At 39.1% G+C, this 25959-nt stretch overlaps 11 protein-coding genes across 11 annotated transcripts; 1 reads left to right on the forward strand and 10 right to left on the reverse strand.

Moving 5' to 3' along the window:
- Positions 1–650: 650 nt before the first annotated feature.
- hsp90 (Hsp90 chaperone) lies at positions 651–2762 on the reverse strand (the record flags this gene model as incomplete). The annotated part of the gene is made up of 1 exon (XM_056183385.1): positions 651–2762. One exon carries the CDS (start codon positions 2760–2762, stop codon positions 651–653), a length of 2112 nt encoding a protein of 703 aa, XP_056039460.1.
- A 1035-nt stretch (positions 2763–3797) lies between these two features.
- Positions 3798–4279, reverse strand: dph4 (diphthamide biosynthesis protein Dph4; the record flags this gene model as incomplete). Its single annotated transcript, XM_056183386.1, has 2 exons — positions 3798–4012; positions 4066–4279. 2 exons carry the CDS (start codon positions 4277–4279, stop codon positions 3798–3800), a joined length of 429 nt encoding a protein of 142 aa, XP_056039060.1.
- Positions 4280–5325: 1046 nt separating this feature from the next.
- On the reverse strand, positions 5326–7179 carry SOMG_04607 (leucine-rich repeat protein; the record flags this gene model as incomplete). The annotated part of the gene is made up of 1 exon (XM_056183387.1): positions 5326–7179. The coding sequence occupies one exon, from the start codon at positions 7177–7179 to the stop codon at positions 5326–5328; it is 1854 nt and encodes a 617-aa protein (XP_056039459.1).
- A 1348-nt stretch (positions 7180–8527) lies between these two features.
- Positions 8528–9078, reverse strand: dlc2 (dynein light chain Dlc2; the record flags this gene model as incomplete). Its single annotated transcript, XM_056183388.1, has 5 exons — positions 8528–8592; positions 8655–8751; positions 8814–8848; positions 8896–8929; positions 8983–9078. 5 exons carry the CDS (start codon positions 9076–9078, stop codon positions 8528–8530), a joined length of 327 nt encoding a protein of 108 aa, XP_056039091.1.
- A 568-nt stretch (positions 9079–9646) lies between these two features.
- On the reverse strand, positions 9647–10649 carry rpf2 (Brix domain ribosome biogenesis protein Rpf2; the record flags this gene model as incomplete). The annotated part of the gene is made up of 2 exons (XM_056183389.1): positions 9647–10589; positions 10636–10649. 2 exons carry the CDS (start codon positions 10647–10649, stop codon positions 9647–9649), a joined length of 957 nt encoding a protein of 318 aa, XP_056039462.1.
- A 460-nt stretch (positions 10650–11109) lies between these two features.
- On the reverse strand, positions 11110–17328 carry fas1 (fatty acid synthase beta subunit Fas1; the record flags this gene model as incomplete). Its single annotated transcript, XM_056183390.1, has 1 exon — positions 11110–17328. One exon carries the CDS (start codon positions 17326–17328, stop codon positions 11110–11112), a length of 6219 nt encoding a protein of 2072 aa, XP_056039150.1.
- A 1278-nt stretch (positions 17329–18606) lies between these two features.
- pos5 (mitochondrial NADH kinase Pos5) lies at positions 18607–19804 on the reverse strand (the record flags this gene model as incomplete). The annotated part of the gene is made up of 2 exons (XM_056183391.1): positions 18607–19571; positions 19630–19804. 2 exons carry the CDS (start codon positions 19802–19804, stop codon positions 18607–18609), a joined length of 1140 nt encoding a protein of 379 aa, XP_056039152.1.
- A 517-nt stretch (positions 19805–20321) lies between these two features.
- Positions 20322–21101, reverse strand: pup2 (20S proteasome complex subunit alpha 5, Pup2; the record flags this gene model as incomplete). Its single annotated transcript, XM_056183392.1, has 2 exons — positions 20322–21046; positions 21083–21101. 2 exons carry the CDS (start codon positions 21099–21101, stop codon positions 20322–20324), a joined length of 744 nt encoding a protein of 247 aa, XP_056039411.1.
- A 117-nt stretch (positions 21102–21218) lies between these two features.
- On the reverse strand, positions 21219–23077 carry pex8 (peroxisomal importomer complex subunit Pex8; the record flags this gene model as incomplete). Its single annotated transcript, XM_056183393.1, has 4 exons — positions 21219–22263; positions 22310–22446; positions 22495–22978; positions 23016–23077. 4 exons carry the CDS (start codon positions 23075–23077, stop codon positions 21219–21221), a joined length of 1728 nt encoding a protein of 575 aa, XP_056039412.1.
- Positions 23078–23223: 146 nt separating this feature from the next.
- On the forward strand, positions 23224–24941 carry SOMG_04614 (mitochondrial ATPase; the record flags this gene model as incomplete). The annotated part of the gene is made up of 4 exons (XM_056183394.1): positions 23224–23367; positions 23536–23920; positions 23967–24472; positions 24519–24941. The coding sequence occupies 4 exons, from the start codon at positions 23224–23226 to the stop codon at positions 24939–24941; spliced, it is 1458 nt and encodes a 485-aa protein (XP_056039407.1).
- Positions 24942–25015: 74 nt separating this feature from the next.
- mtq2 (eRF1 methyltransferase Mtq2) lies at positions 25016–25879 on the reverse strand (the record flags this gene model as incomplete). Its single annotated transcript, XM_056183395.1, has 5 exons — positions 25016–25195; positions 25248–25531; positions 25574–25635; positions 25678–25771; positions 25813–25879. 5 exons carry the CDS (start codon positions 25877–25879, stop codon positions 25016–25018), a joined length of 687 nt encoding a protein of 228 aa, XP_056039408.1.
- Positions 25880–25959: the final 80 nt, after the last annotated feature.

The raw sequence follows: 25959 nt of genomic DNA on the forward strand, positions 1-25959 counted from the left end.
TTATTGTCTGGTTTACATTGGTAAAAATCTGCCTTTCAAGTACCAATCACATACACATCCATTACATACAAGCTTTTACAACCTGAAGCTGATGGAATATAATATAAGAAATATAGCTAATCGGTTTACAATGTAAAGTCTTAGAGTGAAATCCGCGAAATATCCACATGTCCTTGTTAACTTCACAACGATCATCACTCCAAAACTGATATTTAGATTCGTGTCTGGGCAATAAGACATATGTTTCAGTTTATTTCTATCTGAATACATACCTGTATTGGTTCCATCCATCTTACTTGTTTCATAAAGGTTTGCATTACTTTTTTTGTCAACAACGATAACTTGCAAATTTAACATCCTTGTACGGTCTAATTGTCTACCTTTCCTAGGTAGAATACCCTATTGGTACTCAATGTTTCAAAATTAGAATACAACCATAAACTTACTACTCAAATTATAGACAATAAACCATTAAATAATATGAAAAGACTCTTTTCTATTATCCAGTCTCTAATTAAATAATTCATGAAAAGGAACTTTTAAGACGAAATTATTAAACCATACAATACCTGCTATACTGCAAAGTCGTATACTTCCAAAAGACATGACGCATAGATAACTTGACAAACTTTTGACTATTTCCAGTTGATTTAGTCAACCTCTTCCATCTTGCTTTCAACAGCTTCCTCCTTGGTAGGCTCAGCAGCTTGCTCAGCAACAGGAACTTCTTCCTCATCAATGCTAAGTCCGAGAGAAATGAGACGGTTGATACGACCAGCATAGGCACTAGGATCGTCCAAAGAGAAACCAGAAGACAAGAGAGCAGTCTCAAACAAGATAGTGGCCAAGTCCTTAACAGCGCGGTCCTCAGTACCACTTTCATCAACCTTCTTCTTGAGTTCAGCAATGATAGCAGACTTGGGGTTGATTTCAAAGGTCTTCTTGCTAGACATGTAAGAACTCATAGAAGTATCACGGAGAGCTTGGGCCTTCATGATACGCTCCATGTTAGCAGACCAGCCATATTGACCAGTAGTCAACAAGCAAGGAGAACCAACAATCTTGTTAGAAACGGTAACCTTCTCAACCTTGTCACCCAAGATAGTCTTGAGTTGCTTAGCGAACTCTTCGTACTCCTTCTCGAGGTTTTCACGGTTAGTCTTCTCCTCATCAGTCTCTTCCAATTCAAGACCATCCTTGGTGATGTTAACCAACTTCTTGCCTTCGAATTCCTTCAATTGAGTAACGGCATACTCGTCAATGGGGTCAACCATGAACAAGACATCGAACTTCTTGGCACGGAAGACTTCCAAGAAAGGAGAGTTTTCGACAGCTTGCTTAGATTCACCAGTGATGAAGTAGATGTTCTTTTGATGCTCGGGCATCTTGGTGATATAGTCCTCAAAGCTGATCATGTCATCAGTGGAGTTGAGAGAGTTGTAACGCAAGAGCTTAGCCAAAGCAGGGCGGTTGGCGGCATCCTCGTGGATACCGAGCTTCAAGTTCTTGCTGAAAGCTTCATAGAAAGTCTTGAAGTTCTCCTTGTCTTCAGCAATTTCAGTGAACATATCCAAGCAGCGACGGACAATGTTCTTGCGAATAACCTTCATAATCTTGTTTTGTTGAAGCATTTCACGAGACAAGTTCAAAGGCAAATCCTCAGAGTCAACAACACCCTTGACGAAGCTCAACCATTCAGGAATAATTTCTTCACAGTCATCGGTGATGAAGACGCGACGGACGTACAACTTAATGTTAGTCTTCTTCTTCTTGGCTTCAAACAAGTCCATGGGGGCACGACGAGGGGCGAAGAGAACAGCACGGAATTCCAACTGACCCTCAACGCTAAAGTGCTTAACGGCAAGGTGATCCTCCCAGTCGTTAGTCAAAGACTTGTAGAAAGAAGCATATTCTTCCTTAGAAACTTCACTAGGGTTACGAGTCCAGATGGGCTTAGTCTTGTTAAGCTCTTCGTTTTCAGTGGTAGTTTCTTTAACCTTTTTGGTCTTCTTCTCCTCCTTCTTCTCGGATTCGTCGTCCACTTCCTCGATCTTGGGAGCCTTGTCATCGTCTTCCTTGACTTCCTCAGTAGTGTCTTCCTCTTGAGGAACATCCTTCTCGACTTCACGGGTAACAACAAGTTCAATGGGGTAAGAAATAAATTCACTGTGCTTCTTGACGGTATCCTTGATGGTCTTCTCTTCGAGGTAAGCGAGTTGATCATCCTTCATGTGAAGACGGATCTCGGTACCACGACCCAAACGAGGACCCTCAGTGTCCAAAGTAACGTTGAAGCTACCTCCGGCAGAGGATTCCCAGATGTATTGTTCGTCGTCGTTGTGCTTACTGACAACTTCAACCTTGTCGGCAACCAAATAGGCAGAGTAGAAACCGACACCGAATTGACCAATCATAGAAATATCAGCACCAGAAGTGGCAGCCTCCATAAATTGCTTGGTACCAGATTTGGCAATCACACCAAGATTGTTGATCAAGTCATTCTTGGTCATACCAATACCAGTATCACGGATGCAAAGAACCTTGCTTTCCTTGTATGGAGTGATGCGAATGTACATCCCCTTTTCATTATCCAAGGCATGGGGATCAGAAAGGCTTTGATAGCGAATCTTGTCCAAAGCATCAGAGGAGTTGGAAATGATTTCACGAAGGAAAATTTCCTTGTTTGAGTAAACGGTGTTGATGATCAAGGACATCAACTGGCTGATTTCAGCCTCGAACTTGAAAGTCTCAGTGTTTGACATTTTGAATTTCTATGTATTATAAATGATAGAATAACAAATTTCGTAAAATCCTAAATGAGCTTGAAAATGCGATATAAATGTGCTCGTAAAACGATTCCTTCAGTAAGCTCCAAAAATAAAGGGAAATTCACTGTTTTTAATTAGATTGAATATGTTTGGTTCCTTCGTAAGAGGTTTGCTAGATGCTTTTCCTTCTACCTTTTGCGACGATATGGGGAAACGGAGGAAACTCAGTGCTGTTTATATCGTGTAAACAAAGAACCTCGAAGATTCCAAACCCGAACCCTAATACTTGGTGGAAGCTCATGGAAGGAGGAATACGGTGGCAGAGTGTTTGAAGCGCAAGAAGCGCGGCTCTAGAGAGTGCCAGAATCATCAAGGATAGCGTAGAGAAGATTTGAGTGCGATATTGTAACTTTGCAGCATACAGAATCCTACGTTAGTTTCGTAATGGTATTCCTAAAAAGTATGGTGTATGACTGTACGATACGGAATATAAGGATAACACGAAAGAAAGCATTGTCTTAGTAAACAACGCTAGGAAATAGAATAATCCGATGTGATCGGGAAAGGTATTCATGTTCTATTTTCTATTGTGTATAAACCGACTTTGTTTCTATATGCTATGAATTATAACTTCCTTTCGTCTTTAAAACACCCACCCATTTCAAGTGAATTATCAAGGCAAACCAAGTTTTCTGTCCTCTATTGAAGACGAGTTATCCCTATTTGTACATTATTCCAAAGGTCACCGTAACCAAAACGAATCATTATGTTCGTCTATCTTGCAAAAATCTGTCCTTCTAATCTTCAGTAGACAAATATGTGAGTATCGAGACAAGCAGGTCTCAGACCGTAATCTTTAGGTGGTAGTTCTACAGAGCAAACCTTTTGCTCCGCTAGAAGAATAAGATATGAGAATCATTTTAGGGTTGTTTTCTTCGACCCAATTTAGCTAAAGAGGAGAATAGCAAACACTTGCCAAATCCTTCTTTCTAGATACTACGATCATTCAAAAAAAAAACTCGACCACATTTACTGCTCACTCCCATCCGTCTCTACCACTTCGTAAGCTACCTGGATGGTCAAACTGCATCCCAAGCAAGGTATAATGCTTTCTTCGTTTTCCAAGTTCTCTTCCGTTACGACATAGCCTCCCAATTCACCACAACGGCAGGGATAATAGTAGGAACCATCCTCCAACTCGTCAAACTCACTCAAGTCAACGACAGAGTAGTATTGAGCACGGTCTAGAATTGCAAGTTAGCATCGTTCTAACCATATACTAGCTATTCTTGCTTACCGGATCCCTTAGTTTTGAAAAAAAATTTACGATCTTCTTCATTTGCGAGAATTTGAAAGGCTTCACGAATTTGGTCAACGCTATATCGACCAGGCTGAATATCTTTTCGTTTATCCGGGTGAAATTGCAACAAAGCCTTTCGGTAAGCTTCTTTTACTTGATCATCAGTGTACAATTCCTCTTTTTCCAGGTTTAGAACCGCATAGGGGTTCATTACGGTTCAAGCTCAATTTTCCTTGCTTGAGACTTGGAAGTACAAAACCAATTCTTGGACCACGAAATGTATACACACCAAACAAAATCGTTTTTAGTTTTTTTTTACAATAATACATAATTTTTTAAGCATTCATTGAAGCTTCAATTCCGTCTTTTTGAACAGTCTCTGTGTCAGATTTACGCTAGAGGATCAAAGAAAAAGGTCGAGAAAAGAGTCGATTAGTTTATAGTGAACAGTTTATTAATTCGTGAATTCATACAATATAGGTTGTTTACAAGCTAAAGGGCCTTACCCAAGTTTGATGATTTAGTACACACTTACAAGTCAATAAAATATAGATAGTATATTAACGAATGGAAGAAATTTACTTATAGTAATTCCATCCATACAAAGCTATTCGTTTCATTTTTTCAATGAACAAGCTCGTAACTATCGAGGAAGGAACAAACAAATAAACGAAAATTTCTTCAATAATTCCAATGAACAGGAAGCTGATCATTCCTTCTCAGATCCATAACAACATGCCGGATAGAATCCAAAATCGCTCTACAAATAACAAACACAACATGTCAGCAGCGACTAAGGGAACAATTTAACGGCACTCTTTCAAAAAAGCCGTTATAACGAGTTGAAAGCTGAAGAGGCAAAATATGTAATGAAGCTCAAGTACTTTTTTTGATAAGACCAGATGATTTCCTTTTTTATCGAATATATAGAAAGCGTGATATTTTTTGTCGGTTTCAACTTGTCAGTCACTTATATTAAACAAATAAAAGGAAATCGTTCAATCATTACCGAATCCAGGAACCGCTCTAATTATAATAAACATGACCTGATACGTCTAACGTTCGTTTAGTCAACAACATCATGAAGCTTGAATGGACCCGAAGAAAACTCCACATAGATATTAAATTGTAAATAATATAAATAAGAAATAGAATAATCGTAACATAGAAAAGCCAGTATATTAGATTAATAAATGAGATTAGTCGTGTAAATTAGGCGGCATTATCCATGATCATAAGTAATTTGAAGGGCACCATTTAGTTTAAATCTTTTTCTGCATGATTTTTTTGTCTTGTTAAGCTTTCTTGCACTAACGCTTCTATCCACTCATTGCCTGCTTCCTGTCGCAAAGCTTCAATTTTTTTTCTAAATGATTCTCCAGCATCATGACTAGCATCTGAGGTCCCAAGTTTCGTCACAGAAGATCCAGATTGAGTGGATAAAATATCGCTTCCAGCTCGTGCACGGGAAACGTTGGCAGAAGGTAACGATAAATCGACTAACCTTGTCTTGCTTGTTCTCCTTAAAGTAGACTTAGTAGGATGAATGACGGCACCCGTATCGCTTCCCGCTGACCGACTGCCTAGGTTCGTACTTGGGGTTGCCTTTTCAGCTAAATACATTCTCTCAAGCATGCTAGGTCCTCGTCCATCAAGTAAAATATCTTTGGATTCTGGAAACTCTCGAAAATAATTGAATATCATTATACGATGTGAAGAATTAGTCTTTGTAAACGGATTCGAAGATATGTATGCTTCCTCAAAATTTGTATTTCCAATGAGACGACGGAATTCAACCGGGTCGACAATCAAATTATCACGAACATCGAGCCTTTGCAAAGTAGGAGCAGCTTCCAAACCGGACAGATCCTTCAACTGGTTGCACGCAAGGACAAGGGTTTGTAAATTAGGTATTTTAATGTGATATAAAGTTCGACAATTAACGAGTTTGTTATTAGCCAAGTTTAGGGAGCGTAACTGTGGCAGTTCAGCCAAAGCAGATGGAAGTTCGACAAGCTGATTGCCACTTAAGTCCAAAGATAAAAGGGACGCGAGAGGTAAGAACGTTTTTGAGGACACATATTTGAGGTTACAGTTAGAGCAACGAAAATATAAGAGTTGGCTCCAGGCATGAGATGACATTACACTTTCGGCATCGGATAACGGCTCATTACTTTTGACACTTAGGTTAGAAGAATCATTACCACCATCTTTTGACAAAACTAATACGGACTGAGATAGAGTGCGGTGAAAATTGTTGGAATGCTGTGGGCTTGACTGATCTTTTGATCCAAGAGAGACCGAGCGCCGGAGATTCAGCGATTTTGCTGGAGAACGAATCTGACTGATGGTAGATGATTGACTCATATTCTGTCTAGATGATCGAAACCGGTACAAATCAGTATCATCAAGAACCAATTTTATAAGCACCTCGGATAAATCCACCAGATCACAACGATGCAGAACCAAACTTTTCAAGCCTAAGGAGAGAGAATTCCATCCATAAATAGATCGCACGTCGTAGCCGCGGACCTCCAGGGAAGATAAATTCTTAAATACCGTAACGGGCACCGCGGTATCTAGAGGAAATTCTTCAAACTGAGAGATGAGAACTGCTTTCGGATTATAAACAAGGCTTAAAAATGGGAGTTTGGTAAAGGAGGAATAAATATATCGTATCAAAGAAAGAAGCTTCAGTCTGTTTCTATGCTCGGTCGACTCGGTTGAGGCAGTGGAGAACCGGCTCCACAAAGAAGACACTTGAGAGAGTATACTGCCAATAGTCGCGACGCTCTTCATGCTCATATTGTCATCATAGTCGACTTTTCTAGATGCACGATTTTTGAGAAACGAAGTGTAGTCGCTAGGAAATGCTTCAGAGTGTAGATTTTCAATTCGGATATTCAGAGGGCCCGCATTTACATCGATGTCCTCAAATTGAGTCAACAAAAAGTACAAATGGTGAAGAGTCAGATGCAGTTGGACGGGCTGGCTACTAAAAATCGAAGTACTGATGAATTGACTGGAAGCATTTGCCAAACGTTTCTCATGAGTATAAATATAAGAAGCTAAATTACGGACGTATTTTTCCCCGTCAATACTGGTTCCCATGTTATGTAGAGAAAGGGAATCCTTCGCGTATGAAGAGAGTAACGAACGGATTCAAAGCACGAATATCTATGAGCTAGATTTCAGCGGTAATTCAACAATATGAGCAAACATACAAAAAGAAAGCTCAAAAACGAAATTCCCCCTCAAATGGACGTCGTATTCTGTAAAGACGAAGGGTCGTGGTTTAATGTGGCTTTGTGCTTATAAAAGAAGGAAGTGAAGCAAGCAATCAACCTTTATAATTTAAACACTTTTTTCTTTAAATATATAAACAGTAGTTAGAATGAATTTCTGTTTGAAGACAATGGTTTTGGCTTCTATTCCATAAATCTGAAATAAGTAAGATGGTGATCGCGCAGAATCAATTCACTTTTCGTTAATGCTTGCAAAATGAATATGAATTCTTAAATCATTTAGGTAACCAAGCCAGAGAATGCTATGATTGGAAATGCTTGCTTCGGTTTCGAATGGCTGTACAAAGATGAAGAGGTAGGATGCGGATATTTGAAAAAGCGGCTTGCTACTAAGTTTGTGCTTGAGCAATTACATAAATATCGAATTTTTGAAACATAACATTTTTGAACATTGCATTCTCAAAAAAGAACACGAAATTCTTTTCTAAAAGCAGTTACGACTATAGTGGATGATAATAATGGTACAGAAAAACTACTGTAATCGAACCGAGCCAAACAATCGATAGGACCACAGAAGAAGTACTTCCGCTTTCAGCATTACATTGGTGTTACGAGTTGTTTCGCCTGTAATCTTTCCATTCTTGGACAGTAAGAATCTACTTGTCTAAAAATGAATAACAATTCAAGTGAGACTTTCAAAGATGAATAAAAAGGCTACAGAGACCTTTGAAGCCTTTCTTTATATATTCATAGAAAATTCATTGATAGATGAGGCACAAAGTACTTGATTAGGATGTTTTGACGGTTTCCTCACAAAAGTTTCTACTCTTGCAAAATGACATGCGGCCAAACCACCAGAAGACTCATAGCTAATATTCAATTATGTTTAGGAGATTGAAAGCCTCCTGTTGCTTCACGAGGATTGACAGCCTGACTAGAACAGATAAATGCAAGGATTGCGCCAAGTAAGTATATTGTGCGTGGCGTCGAGTAAGATACCTATTGTATAAGCGAAATGTTTCACAGCTATAAGTGATTTGCAATTTGACACGAAAGACTGCATAACTATCATATAGACAAGGTTTTCTCCGGAAATTGATTAAGTGAAATATTCAGAATAGTTAAATGGTTTTTTGTTTAGAGAATAATTCATATTATCCAAATTAAATAAATACGGACCCACGATGCCGATGAATGATGAACCTTTTTTTTGTTCAACCAGACTTGAATAACAGAAACGCAATTGTTCCCAAGTAGAAATAAACAAATCTATGAGATTCTAATATTTCTTGTTAACATGAGGTTTCCATGATAAATTATAAAGCAAGGACTATTGCATACCATGTGTCACATAGGAACCAAAATTTCGACCAACGATACAATGCCAAGTGGGAGAGTATTTTTTGTCAAACTCTCTTTTTACAAATGCAGCAATGTCCTAAATAAATGCATTAGGTCTTTCTGCTTCGGCCAAGTTTTTCTTTCCATATATCAAAGTACCTTTTCAACTGTAAATTTCTCCATAGCTTGCACAGCTATTCATTTAATCATTAGCCTCTTCTTTCGCTTACTCTTTATTTACCTGTATGCACTGCATCTTGCTGCATTTCTTCTTCCTAATCCTCGTATTAGCACATTGTTTAACAAATCCATCAAATTCTTTCTGTACCATGTCAACAGCCTTAATGACCACCATCAGTTTAGCATCACTTTTCAGACGTTCTATTGAAGCCGAGCTCACGTCTCCAGAAGCACTTGATTGCATGTTCGTTTTTTTGAACTGAGATATGTTTAGTGTAGCAAGACGTTCGTCAGTGAATTTACAAGAGAATGACATAAAAACTAAAAATAGATATTTTGAAGGACTGTTATTTTTCACTTATTAATATCAATCAATTTCTCTATTGTTTCTCTCTTGCTAAGCTGGGCAACAAAAATATCCTTAAAGAAGCCAGATACTTCTCGCTACCAATGTAAATTTTGTTCCAATCGACAAATACAACTAATTGCTCGTAGTAACACCGCAAACTTGATTCTACAGTAATGCGACTTGTTCAGGGCGAAGGGTCCACTCGTTATAGGCTTTTAAATATCCAAATATAAATTAAAAATTTATTAAAACTTCCTATAGAAACCATAGAGACAGACACATATTTATATCTCATTTTTAGACTGCTTCCCAAAATCTAAGAAACTGACCGTTAAATTACCCTTATATAAACCAGGAACCAAATTTAAAAAGAAAACCATCATTTTCCAAATGCCTTTCCAAAAACAACATATTTTATCCGCACGGACCTTTCCGAGGTTGAGGCAAGCATGTGCTTTTCTGTCTACTCAACGTCGGAAACAACGTCTTCATCTTCATCTTCGCCTTCCGATTCATCTTCCTCCTCTTCTACTTCGGCAGCGGAGCGCTTCAAACCCTTCATTTTACGAGTTTGCATATCGCTAAGATCTTGCTGATCCACATGAATACGGCCAACCTTGTTACCAACCACATCAACGTCCACGTTCTTTTTGGTCTTGGGTTCTTGAGTCTTGGGTTTCTTCAAGGCCTCTTTAAGAACATCAGCTTGAGCAGGTTGAACACGACGAATGCTAAAATCGAGTCGAGGTCCCATTTCCTCCAACTCAAGACGAGGAAGATTCGTCTTTGACTTCAATAATTTCGTTGAATACACCCGGAAATTAACTTTTGGTAAAGGTTGTGTTTCATCGTCGCTGGCTTCACCCGCAGAAACAACAATCACGTGAGATAAACCTGCAGAGTCCAACTTTTGAATAGGTTCGCCGCGGAAAAAGTCCAAAAATAATGACTTAACATGACGGAATACAGGATGGGAATCAAAAGAAGGGCCTTGAAAGAGCATCATGGGCTTCGTGCCAGGTACAATAGGTACAGTATGAAAAGAAGAAATCGGCTTATAATCAACGACGCCAAGTTCAATCATATCCAATACGTGATAATCAAAGAAGCGAATCCAAGCTAAATTGTGGGGTCTTTTTTTGTTGTGGGTAGCAAAAACGGCCAAACCAGCGTCGTTTTTCTCAGAAAAAAACTCCAATGAAGAACTATCCTCGAAAGGAAGTAAGGAATTCTTTTTTTGAAAATTAACCGCAAATGGCTTCTTCAAAGAGTGTAAATCGTGTAAAACATCAACAACGAGCTGCGAAGTCGCGTTTCCTCTTAAGAAAAGGGCAATTTTCGCTCCCTCTAAGAGTTTTGGCTCGCGTTTATCCATTACACGCTTAGTGCGTGCATTTTTGGGCTTTCTATTCTTGTTAGTATACCAATTTAGTAAATTTTCTTTGAACTTACACTTGACGAAGCATTGGTGAAGGACAAGTCTTCAAGTTGTACTTGTTTCTCTTTAGGATTGTCAAAAATTGTGTGCCACACTAACCATAATACCGATCCCGCGCTATGCTTCATTATAAATCTTTATATCACTAGATTCACGTTTTTTCTATAGAGGCACGTCTTTATAAATGCCACGATAAATAGTTCCAAAGGGAAACACTATGATCAAAACAGAGCTAAAATGTCACACAATCTCAATTATTCTATTAAAATTATCTTATTCAAGTAAATCATAAACCACTGTCTTTATGTAGAGACTGTAGATAACCAATTTTACTTCAAGTACCATAAATGAAAAAGTAAATATAAGCGCATTGCTATGATAAACAACACACTCCTTATTAAATGAAGACTATATATCAAAATAAGCGAGTAAAATAAGTACTTCTTAACCATCTTTACCATGACTAGCAAAAGATTACAAAAAAAGCTCTAAGAATTATATTGGTCCCAGTTTTGAAGAATCTTCTTGATGCGCTGAGATCCCGTTAATTCATAGACATTTTGGAAGTATTCCTTGCTAATTTCGAATGGCTTAGCGGTTAAGTTGGGAATGTATTTTCCGCGTAACTTGGAAACATTGATTTGATGGGGAGAAATCTTCCTGAGCAAGTATTCACGGAACATTCGAACACCTCCACGCAAGAAAGAAGAGTGGAAAGGTACATCAATCTTCAGAGGAATGGTAGCAAATCCACGTTCTAATTCCAAATGGCCTTGCTCTTCCTTTTGCTTCAAGGTCTTCTCATGGCAACCTTCAACGATCTCCGATAATTGTTCCTTCAATTGATCCAATGTAAGAGTTTCAATCAATTTTTGGAAGTCAATCTTTTGAACCTTAAGGAAGTTTAAGACATGGCCCAAGGTACACAAACTCATAAGGTTACCGCTAACGACATATTGCTGGTTTTCAACATTGTAGTTGACAATTTCAAGCAACAGTTTTGTTTGTTCACCAATATGGTCAACAATAAATCGCAATGCAGCATCGGTAAATGTTGGGGAAACACGAGAAGGATTGGCGGCAACCATACCATATTCAGAGCGTCCTAAGTCATCACGACGGACTGCATTTTGCATAGTCAAACCACGAAGGAACACCAAGTCAACCAAGGCTTCGATGGACAAAACATCAGCCATAGCAGACAACGCAGAGTACTCACCAAGAGAGTGACCGGCGAAAGCACAATCTTGTTGCGCTAATCCCTTAGCACGCATGTCCTCAAAAGCAGCCTTCTCCATCAAGGTTAAAGCAGGTTGAGTAAATTGAGTAGCCGACAACAGACCGGAAGGATGTGTAAATGTAAAGGAGGTAGATTCTTCAGTGATGGTGTTAAATACAGGGACAACGGATGTAGACCCATCGTCATTTATTTTTTCGTAAGCCATAGCCATGTAATTGTTACGGATTTGTTTACCCTTAGTACCGCCAAAGTGAATTGTGATGTCCTTGGGATTGTTCTTGACAATATCAATGATAGAAAATCCGTAATGAGACAAGAAATGCTTATCAGCACTGTCCCAAATTTTCTTGGCAACAGCACTAGTAGCATACAAGTCCATACCCATTCCTTGTTCTTGAGAGCCCTGGCCAGTAAATACATAGGCAGAAACAGGTTGCTCAACCTCAGCAGTACCGACAAGGACAGCCTCTTCAGTTTCCTTGTTTAAGACCTCAACCTTAATGATCTTTCGACCATTAATCATACCAGTGTGAGAAAGCTTAGTGACAAGTTCAGAGTTGGGAAGAACCATATTAACGAAGTTAATCTCATAATGCTTAACTCTCTCGGGAACATTTTCTGCGGCAAAAGTCTCAACAAACTTACGAGTGGCTGCAGAGCTGTACATACCGTGTGTAATACCATGTGAGCCAGGCAACTCGACAAAGGCAGCGAAGGTAGGAGAAACGTGAATAGGATTGTAATCACCGGAAACATCGGCATAGGGAGAGTTGGTAGGAGGGGTAATAAAAACAGGTGAATAGCCTTCATCCGTAGTTTGAATGACACTATAACCGCCGCTTTCAAATTCAAGTGGTTGCTCAATGGGTTTGGCATTACGGTTAAGGAAATCAATAACTGGATTGCCATGACAATCGACGGATTGGAAATCAACAGAAGCGATTTGAATAATAGCCTTAGAAGGCAATTCTGATAGTACAATACCCTTGGTTTGCACGGAGCTCTTGACAGATTGATTTTTAAAACGAACATAGGAATTTAAACGGAAAGTAAGTACAGAACCAGACAAATCCTGACTAGGATCCAGTAATTGGAACCAGCTCTTAGATTGCAATACTGCTACATCCTTAGGGGTAGCCAAAGTGAGTTGCATAGGTGTTTCTTGGGTATGTTCAAAGGTATTTTCAAAATCGGTAAAGTTACCGCGATACAAAAAGCGGCTGATGACCTCGATCACTTCCTTGTTATCACGATAAACAACTCCCTTAACAGTAACAGTTTTACCGGAATCATTATTTACAATACCAGTAATGGTAGCAGCAGTAGTGACCTTATCACCCTCTACCAAAGGGCTTCCAACCATACGGAAAGAGTTGGACAAATGAACAAGACGTAAAAGATCACCATCAATGGCCTTAGGGAAGATTGCCTTGGTAATAGCTTGCCAACCGACAACAATAGCAAAATCCATAGGAGCCATACGCTTACAGTTAGCTCTGTTAGTATAAGCCTCATTGTGGTTTCCGACAGTTCTACAGAAATCTTCAATCATATTAGCAGTGATCGTGGTTTCAACACCAGTAAACGTGTCAGCAATGGAAGCACTTTCGGGGTATGGCTCATTAGCAAACCATAATTGCCAGTAGAAATGTTTGATACGATCATTTCTACCTTCAATTATTTCTGCAACAGGAGCGTAGCCAACAGAAGGGTCATATTTGAACAAGAAATCAAGACTGACATTCTTCTTGAGGGCATTGCGGTTTTCAAACATAGATACAGTAATGGTGTCATTGCCAAAGCTGAGACGCACAGCAAGCACATGCTCACCACATTGGAGCTCATACATTTCAAGAACTGCATCATTTCCATGACCCTTGAGAACGACACGTTGGCCGGGACGAGGTGCGAGGATCCTGCGTACAGGGTTCTGTTCAAGTTTCCAACCTTGGGCGACTCTTTGGGTGGTGAAAATAGCTCTACGCCAAGAAACTTGTTTGCCCGCTAAGAGTTCAAACCAAGCCTTTGCGGAAGGAAGAGATCCAGCTTCAGGTAAATCATATATTTCCTCGCCGGGATTCTTTGTGACAGAAACAGAATCCACAGCAGAAGAAGGCAAATTAACAGGTTTTACGCCACCAAAATATTCAACAGTAGGAACCTTATTAACATCACCATTATAGTAAAGATCAATGAAACGCTTGATGTGAGCTTCGTGGATGCCGTCAAGAAGTTCTTTGGTAGGTTCATTAACCTTTGTAGAATGTCTAACAGCCATAGGTCCTTGAAGAATGGCAACACGACCGACGTCCTCACCAACAACAGCGCCGAGGTCTTCACTTTGCCAAAGGGAATCCTTCTTGAAGTAGTATTCGAAAGTATCGTCAATGGCAGGAATGAAAGGAACAGGCTTTTGGAGAGGATTGGAACACAAAGAAAAGAAAAATTGAACATCTTGAGTATTCATAATTTGGTTGTTGGCTTCAGGATATGCTTCAAGGAAACGAGCAACAACGGGATATGGATCATTTAAATCTTCAAAATTTTCAATAAGGGTGTGTTTGCCGAGTTCCTTAGTGAAACGCTCTTCAATACGACGCATCAAGTTACCAGTGAAGGTACGCAATGAGAGATCAATCCATCTCTTTTCCTTTGTAACGTACAGCAGGTCGACAGTCCGATATAAAACTTCAGCATAAGTCATTTCCTCGACACCATCAACAGCTTCAAACTGAAGTTTCTCAGAAGACAGGCGCTTAACAATTCGAGCAGGGAAATAAACTTTTTGGAAGTCATCATTCAAACGCTTAATGATATACTGCTTCTTTGCAAGCAAAGCAGGAACACGCTTAGGGCGTGGGAGAGCAAATATGGTATTATCAAGCTCCTTCCAAAACATGATACCACGGGTAGCCAATTTATGAATTGGCTCACCTAATTCAGACATAACCGTGACAATGCCACCAGCAGGGCCATCGTATGTCTTCTCCCATTCGGCGTCAGTAACACCAGGTGCAGCAACAATTGCTTCTTTGGCACCTAAAGAAGTATGAGCTTCCTTAGCAACCATGAGACGGGAACCAAACATTATACCATCAAATGGCATAGCAGGAAGCTTGAATGCAGTAGTCCATTCACCAGTCAAATATGGTTCTGTGTCGTCAGCTCCACCAAAACCACTGCCGGCAACAAGAACAATGTTGTCACAGCGACGAACGGAAGAGTAAGTTTGTAAGATAGGAGCGTGGAAATCTTCAAAAGAGTGGTGTCCACCGGCACGACCACCGGTCCACTGCATGACAATAGGGAAGGTAGGATTAGCTTTTGCAATGTTGATGACTGCATTAATAGCCTCGATAGATCCAGGCTTCAAGCAGATGTACTCAACACCCAAGGTTTCAATCAATTCATTAGCAACTTCCAAAGAAGGGATACCAGCAGCAATGGTGATACCGCGAATGGGATAACCTTCAGCAACCATTTCGCGAACCAAAGGGATTTGCCATGCAAAACTACGAGGATTAATGTAAATTAGGTTGATGCAAATTCCGGCGCCGGGAGGAATATTCAAGGAAAGTTCATGGATAGCATCACGCATCATTTTAGCGCTAAAGTAGCCACCACCGGCAAGTTCATAGGCATAGCCTGCCTTAGCGACGGCGGAACAGAAATCCCAGGGAACACTAGTGGGAGTCATACCAGCAACCCACAAGGGAGGCAAGCCTAGCATTTTAGAAAGTCTGGTTTCAACATATACACGACCAAGCTTATTCTTGATAAGCTTAGGCTTGTATAGATCTACCCAATTAGGGGCGAACTTAACAGACTTAACCTCGCGATCAAATAATTCAGTCTTGGAACCAAGATCCAAGGCATCAAAAGCGTCTGCAACAATAACACGAACACCCTGGCCATCTTTGTTAGTGCGGGTAAAAGCACCGACACCAGAAACACCACCAGGACCAAAGTCAACAATGTGGGTTGTCTCTGGGAAATTGCAAGCTTGCTCCCAATGAACAACTTTCTCGGTAATCATTACAGAAAGAGCCATAAGCAAGTTAGATGGTTTCTCAAAACGGAGATCACCGGCATCGTCGGTAGAATATACAGGAAATCTAAGAGGAGAAAACTCCATACCCTTCAAATCTTTTTCAAGCAAAGAGCGTGTAGGGGCAAGGTATGCATTATGGAAAGGAACAGAGATGCTAAGGAAACGATTAACAAAGCGTAGTTTTCTTTTTGAGTGGGGAATACGAGCTTGGTTTTGACCATCTGCCTTCTCTTTACGAAGCGTAAGATTTAAGCCATATAAAGAGCGAGCAGGACCGCTGACAACAAAGCTTTTGGGGCCATTGACAAGGCTGAGGTAAACTCTTCTATCTTCTGGAAGATGAGTATTCGTGATTTCTATATGCTTATTCAAAATTTCTAAAGGAAGATCACGGACAGCTAACATGGGAGACGGATTGCCCTCTGAGTTGGCGACGGAATCTGCAACTACGGAAGGAGGAAGAGTAGTAGTAGGGAAAACTTGTTGAGAGCGAACGCCAATCCAAAATAGGGTGGTCAAAGCTACCTTTGCGTTTTCGATGAAAGTCTGTTGATCGGTAGAAGCTGAAACAGCAGCGGCAACGATGACACCCTGGGAATGACCAGTGGCAGCGGTAAACCGAGAAGCAAGCTCACCAGGATTAAGACCCAATATTTGAGCAGTAACATAGAACTGGACAAGCTGAGTAAGACCAACCAAAGGAAGGGAGACAGGAGCAGTAACTAAGTAATCGCGCTCTGGTCGCTCGCCAGCGAGCCAATCAAGTACATTGAGGCCTTTAGAGTACACTTTAGATGCCTGTTCATTTTGTACAAGAGAGAAAAGGAACTTGGAAAGAGTTTGCACAAGTTCAGAAGCGAATGGAGCATAGACTTCATAAAGCTCAGCTAATTCATCAAAGTAGTCTTCATATCCTTGGCCTCCAAAAATAGCACTTAACTTCGCAGAAGGGTCATTCAAAAGAGCGGACCCGTGGAATTTCATCCCTCTACCGGTTAAAGCTCTAGAACGATAGTAATAGCAAACAACATCTTTTTGAGCTGGAACACTTAATCCCACGTTGTGAACAACAGCATGAACTTCGTTTCCTGCTAAGAAAGTACGTTCAAATTCAAGGGTGATGGTATTTAGTAGTTGATTATATTGATCAGGGCTCTTTTCTTCCTTAGAGGCGACTAAACCTAAGAAACGGGCGATTAGATGAAGCTCATGTTCAAACTCTAATTCAGCTCCTTCTTTTTCGATGGCGTCCGCGGATGGAGCAACATATTTAGCTTGAAACTCATCACGAATTTGAGCCGCCAAAAGGTACTGTGAAGAAGGAATTAAAATAGATGGACAAAGATGGGCATAAGTCAAAGCCAACGATCTCACCGACTGATGAACGTGAGGAGATGCATAACCAGTCTCAACCATGATTATAGAATAAAACTAGATGAACGTAAAGATCGTGATTTGAAAAAAAAGTAAATGTAATGCAGAATAAAACCGCACAAGCGAAATCAGAAAATAATACAGATGAATAATTATCTGAACAAATTGCGGTATCTCTAGAAGATAAATGCAACAGTCCCAGAAAAGGAAAGTTTTATGTAGTATAGAATTTTGTTCTAAAGATAAACCAATGAGACTCGTTTATTCGTTCAAACTCGTCCGTTTAATTGATTTTCTCTTCAGTACAGTCTCTACGCCGTTAGCACGCGTCAAGAACGGGAAATATGACAAAGATTGCACGAATTTATGCCAATCGAGGAACTGTCTCTATATATATAATACAGGTTAAAGATAAGGTATTTCTGGAACGGTTTCCCAGACCAAATCTTTGTTGTTGGGAATGGATAAGTGCAGCGGACGCGTTCAAAGCTCTTTCCACACGGGTAAGTCACATGCTACCCAATAACAGAAAACCGTATAAATCAAAAAAGACCTTTCAATTTAAATGTACTAAGTATATAATTTATAATTTCTGAGTAATTCTATCAGCTTCTTCGTGTATTTTTTCCCTCCATGTTCGCTATGGCTTTTCTCGCTATTGTGGGGCACTCTGTAAAAGAAGATTCGAGGTGATTTTCGCCGCTGTCACTTTTCCAAGTGACGCTCAATATAAACAAATAGAAGGTAAATCAGGAAAAATAATAAAGGTAAAAATGCCGATGTATTTTTGGCAGCTGCTTTGTTGAATTGGAGTTTCTATTAGAATAGAGCTCTCCTGTTTTTTTTTCGCTCTCAAGATGGTTTTTTTCGGTTCTTTCGTTCTACTGATGCATTATAAAAGGCATTCACGAAAAACTCAATGCTTTTGAAGTGCGATTACAGATGACTAAAATAAAAAAGATGAAAACCAATTGATTTGAGAAAAAAAAGCTTCACCCGTGTATTCACAAAATAGTCAGTCAACTGAATTTTTTTCATGTGTAGAAATGAAGTAAAAACTTACTTGTCTCAAAACGATGAATAAAGTAAGAACCAGTTTTATTTTATTTTTAAAATTACAATTATGAATAAACCAAAAAAGTCGACGTTAGGTTGGATTTCAAACACCATAATAAATAAACCCAAACAAGAAACTGGTGCTGCCGGAAGATTGAACTGGCTATTACACTTTTATAAAACCGTATACCTGGAAACAAAAACCACATTTCCTTTTTTTTTTCTTTTTTTTTTTTTTTTTTTTTTTTTTTGAAACAAACCTTCTTACCATCCTTTACGATCAAAAGGATGGTTCCAGCGAAGAAGTCCAACGATATCACTCATCCAATCGTCTTCTTTATGGCTACGAATAACACAAGGAATTCCATTATCTTTCTTGCTGCATATATGAATACGTTGCCCGATATCTGTCAACCCAAGTAAACGGCCATCGACCGAAAGCTGGGGTCGGACACGAGACTTTTCTGATGTTTCAACACTGATAGTAAAAGAATCGGGGAATAAAACAGGTCGAAAAGAAAGAGAACTCGGACAAATGGGTGTAAGCAGGAGAGCATTAATAGATGGATGCACAATCGGTCCACCAGAAGATAGGGAATACGCAGTTGATCCAGTAGGAGTGGATATTATTATCCCGTCAGCAATTGCTTCAGTTAGAAATTTATCGTTAATGAATACTTTCAAGACAGCCATATGCGGAGAGAGACCTCTATGAATATGCATTTCATTCATGATGAAACTGGTCTCATCATAAGTATTTCTTTTCATAGTCAAAGATAATCGCATTCTCATTAATACATAAGAGCGTGAAGAATACATGTCTGCAAATGCCGTTTGAAAGTCCGAAATATCAAAAGGCAAAAGAAATCCCAAGGTTCCTAGAGAAAATGATAATATAGGTGGCATGCCTGATTTTGCAAACAAAGAGGCGGCATGTAAAATGGTTCCATCTCCACCAACTGTTATCACGATATCTACCTTCTTTTCTAAGTCCGCCTCATCATCCCAGCTATACAATTTATACTGCGGAAAAGCCTTTGCAGTTTCTTTATCTACAATAAGAGATAAATCAGGATAAATGGTCTGCAAGTGTTCAACTAGTCTCGTGAAACACTGATTGACCTTCAAATCCATAGTTTTCTTTAGGATCAGAATATTTCTGGGTGACAGCGGCCATTGTAATTGCTTCAAATTTGCTTTTCCTCCTACTGACTGAGGAGAGACGCAATCTAAAAAAAGTATAATGTTAGTCAAACCGTATGTAGTTTATTTCACTGTCGTCGTTACCTTGGTATACTGGTATGATTCTTGGAGGTAAAGACTTTATTGTAGTTCCCGTGAACGTAGACTGGAAGCAAACTCCAGCATTTCTTATATTTCGAAATTGCTGCCTAGTCGAGAGACAAAACTGACTTAACCGGATAGGAGCAAATGCCAATTGGAATTGTCTGCGCAAAAGCATAAGCAGGGGTTTTCTTTTATTTTTCTTCTATGTTCAACTTAAATACAGCATAAGTTTTAAAATCAACTTTGCACAATTCAAACGTTGCGGATTTGCCAGATCAGATGAGGTAAATGGAGAAAGTATGAGAGAAATCGTATATTGGAGTTTACCGCAATTCCGATAAAGGTAAAGAATGAAATTGCTTAATGCTCAGTTCAAGAAACAGTATGAAACATATATTTCGTTTTTTCTGGAATTGCTGGACCTCGAGTATGAGTGACAAAATCTACAACCAGAACTATATTTACAAATCACTATCACTACAGCTGTCACATACACTCTATTAGAACCTGTCATCTCTTATATTGTTCATTTTTCTTAATAATAGCAGGTTTCTTTTGACGGAAGGATCAAACCTACAGAAAGATAGCTATTTTTCTCGTAAAACAGTTCATTGGAGCATGAAAAAGGAAAAGGAATGCAAGTCTAGTCGTATATAAGGCTCATAGACAATATAATAAGACAAATAGATACCTTAATCTGATCTGTGCTCTTCACGATGAACAGCATTAGCCATTTCTTCATCGGTATAAATGTGGAATCCCTTCTCAGAAGTAACACTTGCGAGTTGTACATTTTTCGAATTTAACTTCTCTTCCATGACTTGACGAAGGACTTTAAGAATCAACACCTCTGCTTCTTGAAGAGTCATGTCATTGTGGTATTCTTTGACCAACTCGGTTTTTGCGGGCTCACTGCCAGAACCGATGGCTTTAGCACCATAACGGAAATAAGTACCAGAAGGTTCCGAGTGATATAGTTGGGGACCATGCTCATCCATACCGGCCACCAAGAGAGCCACACCAAAAGGACGAGACATAATGCGTTCTTCGTCTTCCTCTCCTTCACCGAAACGAAGAGCCAAATCACAGACAGACTGGGTAATACTTTCTACACCTTGGGGTTCATCGTAAGTGAAACGATGGTTCTGTGCTTGCACTCTAGCATGGTCTATAATAGTACGTGCGTCTGCTGTTAAACCAGAGATGGCACAGCCAATGTTCGTGTCTATTTCAAATAGCTTTTCCACGGAGTATGACTCCATTAAAGGACTACTAAGTCTCTTTTCAACACCTAAAACAACTCCATCTTTTGATTTCACGCCAATCGCAGTTGATCCCAACTTAATGGCTTCAATCGCATATTCTACTTGAAACAATCGTCCTTCAGGTGAAAACGTGTTTACACCTCTATCGTATTCTAACTTATTAGTTTTGATTCAGCCATATTTCATACCTGATCTAGTCATAAACATTTTGCTATTGAAATGTGTTAAAGATGAGTATTTCGTCTGAATTCCTTGTACTATTGATATTTGGTAGGTACTACGAAATACATCCTTAAACCAGATAGTGCAGTGCAATGAGATTTATCATCGAGCAGGAGAAATCAGCAAAGAAGCCCAGTAGGGAAGCAAAGATGAGGCATGGGGATATGAAAGAGTAGAAAGTTGTTTGGTAATAAGAAGGATTATGGAGTCCTGATACTCTCTTTGGAGTCTTTCAATTACAACTTGCAGTTGCTGAAGGCATTCGCGTTGCTCTGATTCACCAAGGAAGGGTAGTAGGCCTATGGATGCTTTCAAAAGAAGATGTGAGTTTTCCAAATTCGAAACAATCTTTCGCTTGATCATAGAAAATAGGTGTTTCAGAAAAATTTTTTTGGTAGATTGGTTATACAACTGGAATTTAGAGCATAAAATATCCTGCAAATCATATTCAGGAACCGGTAGAAGGGTAAAGTTGAATATGCAATCGAGATGAATCATGATCCTTTCTTGTTCAGTAATAGAAGAAGAATCGGTAGAATCAGCCGAAATATCATTTGCGAATAGAGAAATGTATAGACAGAGTTCTAGCAAGTACCTATTAGAAAGGGATTCTCCAGAATTCTGCTTTAGGACGTGACACAAAAACGAACAACAATTCGATATTTTTTCAATCAGTTCCATTGTTGATTTTGTGAATGGAATATTGGGAACCTCGCTGGATAAAAGTTGTTTGATTCTCAGCTTTTGCAGATGCTTGATAAGAAGCAAAGTGTACGAAAGTGGAATTCCTGAAAGCTTGCTAATATCCAATTCTTCCCGTTTTAAAATCCAGCGATGTAGCACCTGGCTGACGTTTTCTATATTTGGAGCAACCATATGTTTACCCCTCGTCAACGCAACTGCAAAAATAAAATCCAAGGTAGACCAAGAGGAAGACACAGATTGAAATCCCCATTCTAATTCACTTAACAGAAGAAGCATACGCTGACATAAATTCTGATCTCTGCTACTAAAGTCAGTTTTTGCAAACTGATTCAGACTAATCGCCTCTAGCAAGATAACAAATATGAAAAAAATCGATCTTCTTTGAGAAACTGAAGACATCACATTTGGGACATTCCTCAAATGAACAGCTAAATGAGCTAGTCTTAGGAGAGATGTTAAAGAATGCGACAGGAACATGAAACACTTACCTTTCCAACAAGTCTTCCAGCGTTCTATGCGAAAAGTGAGTAATTAAGCGAGATAACACAGTTGCTGGCAAAATTGCAGTCTCAGCACTGTCCAAAAAAGCCAAAGAAAGTGCATTCCAAGTTATGGAATACCAATCCTGTAAGTAATTAGCGGATTTTTCTTTCAACTTGAGATCAAAACATACAAGAGGATGTGAAAAGAGCGATAGACAAATCCAGTTCACTCCGAGTTCAGAGCCAAAATTTTTAAATAGGATCTGGATAATTTGAAAAGATTCTAATTCATTTAGACGTACGCTTTGAATTGTTGTTCTAAGTGGTTTCTTTACTTTTCGTTCCAAAGCATATCGCAAGTGAAAATGTGAACTCGAATTTAAGGCTCTATACAAAGCACTCATCAGCAAAAGTTTTCTTGAAACAATCCTATCTTGATTATTCGGTATGTTTTCGAAGGTTTCCACCAAAAGTTGCAACACCCTAGTGCTTCCCAATTCACTGGCGAAAGTTGCTTGATTTTCTATTAAACCATAAATGAGGGCTAACAAATTGTCAGGAACATTCTCCTTTGATCGCCAAAATGGTTCGCAGTGTAATAATCTTCCAAATACTAAAGAAACATTTTGTTGATTTCGAAGTCTAGGTAGCGTAAGAGTGATAAATTTGATGAGACTTTATTGTTAGTGGTCTCAAGAAAAATAATACTTACAAATCCACTGAAAAGTCATCGCTTTGCAATAGCCGTAGGATACGATTCACTGTTTCTTCCATTATACGACTACCTCTGATATTTCGGAAGGAAACAACAATTTATATAATTTCATACACCAAATACTTTTTACTTTGGATTAAAACAAGTTTTTATCATTGACATTCAAGAAAACCTGGTTTCGTAAGCCGTGTACACCTACCGAAATATGGCTTCGTTCGTTCGAACGGCGAAAACAACGTTTTTGGATGGTCAGTTTCCAGTTCTTAAAGATGTTTCTTTTGAAATAACTAAAAACCAAAACTGGGCCGTGGTCGGCGCTGTTGGAAGTGGAAGAACTACTTTTCTAAAAGTAAGTTGAAGGCTCAAAAGAAGGCTCACGAAACGACTCGTTCATAACCTTTTACTTGGTCCTATGTCAGATAAAACAGATTGAATGAAAATCATAAGTTTGGTTTTGTATGCTGAGGGCGTTTACCTAATTATTCCTGGATATATTATATTTGCTGACTACTCTTAGTGCTTACTAGGATCATATACACCTTCTCCTGCTACAAGTTTTAAATACCCTTTTCTGTCTGGTACCGATAAAAGTCACTGGCAGACAATTCAATTTTTGGACTTTCAAACATCAGGCCTTCAGCGTGCTGCATATTATTCAGAAAGGTATCATTCATACCGCGATGAACGGGAAGACACTACTCTTCAAAGATGGTTATCTGATGCTTACCGAGGTCCGGAAGAGAAAGCATTGGAAAAGGTGCGACATGCAGCATCGATTACAAGATTGGAGTCCTTACTCGATTCAAGTTTGATTAATTTAAGCAACGGGCAATCTAGAAGGGCTATGCTTGCTGTAAAGTTGTTACTAGAACCTAAAATGCTATTATTAGATGAACCATATTGTATGTTAATGAAACTAACCATCGCTTGATTACTGACAAAAGTTAGCTGGTCTTGATGTTGCTTCTCGTTCAATAGTTTCAGATCTTTTGGGAAGTATGTCCGATGCTTCCTCTCCTAAAATTGTTCTTTCCCTCCGACAACAGGACGAGATACCTGATTTCGTGACTCATATAGTCGAGTTAAAAAATCATGAAATAACCTATCAAGGAACTAGAGATAAATACAAACCGTTTTATAATCCTATAGTTTCGTCGAAACCTCAACTCGAGGAGGCTACACCTCCAAAGATTGGCGGTCCAATCGTTGAGATGAATAACCTAAATTGTACCTATTGGGGTAGAAATGTTTTACAAAATATTAATTGGACTATAAAAGAAGGTGAAAGATGGTATTTGAGCGGTAGCAATGGAAGCGGAAAAACTACTCTTTTAGCTTTTGCCCTTGGTGATCATCCAAAACTCTTTGCTACAGACATAAGGTTCTTTGGAAAGTTCGTTGGACCAGGAACAGGAATCTCAATTTTTGACATTCAAGAAAACGTCGGTCATTGCGTATGTTTCTATCACTCCAACTTGTCGTTTTACTAACGTGTTTAAGTCACCTGAAATACACACACATTTCCCTAAAGAATTCACTTGCAGAGAGGCTCTGTTAAGTGCCTGGAGTACTACTTTTACAATCCCGAAAGAAACCGAGAGCCGTTCAAAAACCATTTCAAAAATTCTAGATGAACTGAATATCCGTAAGTTCGAAAATACCCCTTTATCTCAGTTACCCATAGGTATGCAAAGATTTATTCTTTTTTGTAGGGCTATCATCAAAAGTCCTCGTCTGTTGGTTTTGGACGAGCCTTTTCAAGGCGTGGATACTGAGTATATGCACCTAGCTCATAAATGGTTGAACAAAAATCTTTTACCGTCACAAGCAATGGTCATCATTTCTCATTACGAAGAAGAAATTCCAGCTTGCGTGAATGCTAGTGCATGTATCCATCAAGGAAAGCTACGTGTCAACACTTAAGTCGTGTCGTAGTATGTAATATCAGTTCTTTGAAGTTTTTAAAAAAAGAAACCATAAATGCATTATAGTAAACATTAGAAAAATAAAGCATTGCTCTTTGAAAAACGCAACACGCATAGTGTTTCTCTTCCCGCCTTTCTTCTCAACACTTCTTTTGAATTAAAACCAAACTGTAACATATAATTTTGAATTTTTCCTGGATTATTTCGAGCAACAGCGACCATGTAGAAGACTCCATCTGCTGAAAGTATGTCCTAATATGAGTAAGTCAGAAAATGAAACGCAAGACAAGTGATATACTCTTACATCTACAATCCTTAATAATTGACTTGTTACATCCATTCCATCGGTCCCTCCTGCCCAAGTGGAAGCAATATTGGCTTCTTTTGGGATTTCCTCAAATTCTGTAGGGACATAAGGAGGATTAAAAAGCAAAACATCAACGCTTTTTCTAATCCTTAATCCTTGTAAAAAGAAAGTTTGCGCAGTTAAAAATGCACCGCTTTTGTCATTGTATACTTCTCGATTTTTATTCACTACATAAGCTGTCGCATTGCAGGCAGCATTTGAAATGTCAGTCATAAAATGAACTGAGAAGGTTAGTCAAGGTGTTTATAGTCAAATATTCTTACTTGTTGGTCTGTCCTGCAAAATTCCACTTTTGAAAAACGACGACACACAGCCAGATCCACAACTTATAAATGGTAAGTTAACACATTGCCATGATAATTATTACCCTATTTCTGAAGTGAGAAGCAACTTTTCATCTGCAAATTTACATAGCTTGTCTTTATCCTCCTCAAGAGCGTCCAGCAAAGCAAAAGTATCCTCTTTTCGAATTTAGCAATCTGTCGGTAGAATTGATGATTACCTGCAGGTTCATATACATCCTGGAATACGTCTTCTGACAAACAAGAAGTATCAGGAGTGGGAATCATTTGGGTTGTGATTTGATTCTAATAAAGCTAAGGTAAGGTGAACTCTACATTAGGCAGTTCGCTTGTGCTTTAACAAAAAA

Source organism: Schizosaccharomyces osmophilus, chromosome 3, assembly GCF_027921745.1.
Source record: "Schizosaccharomyces osmophilus chromosome 3, complete sequence".
In the NCBI taxonomy this organism is placed as follows: domain Eukaryota; kingdom Fungi; phylum Ascomycota; class Schizosaccharomycetes; order Schizosaccharomycetales; family Schizosaccharomycetaceae; genus Schizosaccharomyces; species Schizosaccharomyces osmophilus.